A 3389-nucleotide genomic window follows, 5' to 3' on the forward strand; every position below is an offset into this window, starting at 1 on the left:
TCAGAATCCATTTCTCCTAATAGTTTCGCTGTTCCAAATTTCCCTTAACCTGCTTGCTTTACTCCAGTAGCCCTCATGTTTGGCTCTGACACGATACAAGCTTTTTAAGGGTTTAGGCTTAAGTATGAAAATGTGAAAATATGCAAGTCTAAGGTGCTTAAAATGTCTACCTGACCTAGCAGGGGGTCTATTCACAGTGAAGAGTGGGGCATTTGAGGTCAATAAAGAAGTCCTTTCCCTTTGCAAACATATCTCCGTAGCAAAGTAACCCGGACCGCACCTCCTCCGAAGGCCAGCACAGCCTTTCTGCATGGCTGCCTCCAAAGTGCCCCAGTGTTCTTTTCCAGGGAAGCTCTGGAGCCCAGCTGCATATTCTGGCACTGCTGCGCTTGCAGATGAATGTAGCAAAAACATCGTTGCAGCAAAGCACACTGGAACGAGCAGCGGGCTGGTTTCTAAGCAGCACTAGCCAGTCTAGCAAACATGGTCGCACAGAGGAACTGAATCCACAAGCAGCCTGAAGATTTGCACCCCCCAGCACAGCCAGCTCATGCATATAAATCACCGTAACAGCTTTGCATTCCCCTGGCACGGGGTCTCTGCCTCTCCCCGGGCTGCCCGCCCCAGCTGCTGTGCGGTCCTGCTCAGGGCTGGGATTATGGCGTTTGACTGAGCGCCCAAGCCTTTGCTGCGGGGGCATCAACAGCAGTAGCCATAACCTGGCACTGAAGGCAGAGCCTGGGAGGCTGTGTCATGCCTTAGAGCGGGGACATTAGCACTAACCTCATGCCAGTATCAGTGAAACAATTTAAGCTTTTATTAATGGTCGTGTGCATGTGCTGCTGCCACAGACAGGGACGCGTTCTGCAGGGCTGGCGGTGGTGGGTGGGAGCTACGCGTGGTGCGTGTTCCAAGCTCATTGACTTAAACGCTTCCTTAGCGCCCACCGCTATATGTAATTCCAATTACAACGGTTCACATTCGTATTTTACAGATCTTGTAGCATAGTATGTTTCCACTGGCGTTGTCACAGTTCCAAGGGCTGCCAGCAAACATATCACAGCACAGTCAAAGTGCCTTTCAGTATTTATCAGTAAATAACAAATACAGTCATTACATTTAAAAACACAGGCGTATTTCGGCGTATTTCTGATTTTCTGCGAGGCTGTGTTGGTGGAATAAGCTGTCACTCTTGCACAAAGTGTCCCCATAGCTATTGGGGTAGGCCTTCAGTGGGAGGGCCGGAGGAGGGGGTCCCAGAGGAGGGAGTCCCAGCCGAGTTACTCTTTGCTCCTGCGAAGGAAAACTGCAGCCGCCTGCGCTCCCGAGGTGAACGCTTCTCGGCAGCAAACTATGCGGTGTCTCTTCTTGTATAGTTATGATGCTCCACTACATCTTCCGTACTACACAAAGCTGAAGTGACTGCAAGTCATCCTCTTAGAAATGTTTTCCCCACATATTTTTATGTCTGCCAAGTAGAGAAGTTCTGCATCTGTGTGTGTCAGATAACAGGCAAAATTAAGGTAATTTGTGTAGCCAACCTCCATGCATCCTGCTTTACAAGGTCCAAGGGTGGAGATCAACATAACTTGAAATGCCCTCATCTTCACATACACACATCTCCATATAACTGCTTTAGTAATGGTTTAGCTCGGATTGGTCTATACGCCATTACAGAAGTTTGTAAAAGAAAATTTATGTCCATCTTTTTTTCAGTGGAAAATGACCCACATGGCTTTGGTTGAGATGCATTGTGGTTTGCGATGCAAAATCGAATTTACGCTTTAACTTGTTTCATGTTATTTCAAAAATTCAAGTTATACAATAGGAGTCAAATTCTTAAACTGTTTTTCTTTTTATTAAATTCAAGCACTTTCACATTATTTAATTCTCATGTCCTGTGGATAAGCCTTCCCGAGTCACTGAACTCCCATACTCATTTATCTTGCTTGTCTTTGTGCAGATAACAGTTCCTCAGGGAAAAGAACAGATGATAAAAATGAGAATGGCATAATTGTGCCAAAGAGAGATCAGCCTGGAGGTGGTCGTCCAGTCCCAGAAACAGGTAAGACCGAGCACGTGAATTCATTTTGAATTATGTTAGTTTTTCGGTCGGGTGCTATAGATCCAGGTACTGTAGTCAAGAGTTGAATAGCGTACTTCCATATTCTGAACTGCTGCTAAATTGTATGATCATACAGTTTTGTTTCTCAGCATGAGTTGCTCCAAGTATTAGCACCTAAGTGATAAACTAGCTGTATTTTTAAAGAAAAATTTCAGGTTTTCTCTACCGCTTTCTCACTGTACTAAATAAAGCGTAACTTCTCTTAACCTCGTTGTAGGTGCTGTGTTACCCTTAGCCTTAGGCTTGGCCATCACTGTTTTTCTGCTGCTTATGGTTGCTTGCAGACTGCGTTTAGTGAGACAGAAGCTTAAAAAAGCTCGACCCATTACATCTGAAGAGTCCGATTACCTCATCAATGGGATGTATCTCTAAAAATGGGATTTAGGTCAGTTGTTTTTCTCCCCTTTCTCCTGTGTCCATGAACCTCAGCCTCTATAAAAGGACCAAAACCTTTAGTTAAGTTTCAAGTGTAGAAGCCGCCTACGAGATGAGGAACACTTTCTTCCCCTTCGGTGATAAAATAAAAAAAGTGGGTAGATGCCTGTGCTCAGAAAACAAGAAGTGTTCAGGCTCCTGGGAATAGCTCCAGTGGGCTCTCGTGCAGAAGATACGGCAGGGTGGGGACACCCCAGAGTGGATGCAGGCTGCCCTTGCCCTCCCCACAGTAGTTGGGGTCCTGGTGGCAGCAGAACATGCCCCAGGGACCAGGGCACCGCAGCAGCCGAGGCCCAGCAGCCCCGGCCAGGGCACGGGGGGAAGCCTGTGCCACCCTGCTCTTCTGAGCCCTGGGACCTGTGCCACACTGTGCTCCGCCCTGGGGACCAGGACGCTCTAGATGGGCGCGTTACTTCACTGTCCAGCAGAGACTGATCTGTGTACTTTCCACCTGATGCACTGGGAGTGTTTTCGTTAAATAATTCATCTTGCTTTGTTAATTAAGAGCGATTGCTATCTAAGCACCAGCTTTTGTAACAGAATTTGGGATTTAAGGAACAAAGCATCTTTTTCCATTTGTAGTTAAAACCTCTGTGCAGCTAACAGAGAGTCATGCTTACTAAATGCTAAAAATGAAAAAACACAAGTCCTCAGCGGATGAGTTTGGACTTACCAGTGCTCGACAGCAGTCACGTGCGATCCCAGAGCCGTGTCTCTGCCTGGAGCTCAGGGCTTGCTCAGCCTTTTCCACCCCTAGCTCGACACCCTCCAACAGCGTGAGAGAGCAGCACGCAGCGGCTTTTACCTGAGATGCCGGCGTGTAGGATTC

The 3389-nt window shown here is 47.2% G+C and overlaps 1 protein-coding gene across 1 annotated transcript in view; it reads left to right on the forward strand.

Moving 5' to 3' along the window:
* The window catches only part of LRP11 (LDL receptor related protein 11), an 18380-nt gene extending 15883 nt beyond the window's left edge, over positions 1-2497 (forward strand). Inside the window, exons 6-7 of the mRNA XM_009646970.1 lie at positions 1964-2065; positions 2343-2497. Of these exons, the coding sequence (XP_009645265.1) occupies positions 1964-2065; positions 2343-2497 (257 nt within the window). The remainder of the gene's footprint in view (positions 1-1963; positions 2066-2342) is intronic.
* Positions 2498-3389: the final 892 nt, after the last annotated feature.

Source organism: Egretta garzetta, unplaced genomic scaffold, assembly GCF_000687185.1.
Source record: "Egretta garzetta isolate BGI_Z169 unplaced genomic scaffold, ASM68718v1 scaffold139, whole genome shotgun sequence".
Classification (NCBI taxonomy): Eukaryota; Metazoa; Chordata; class Aves; order Pelecaniformes; family Ardeidae; genus Egretta; species Egretta garzetta.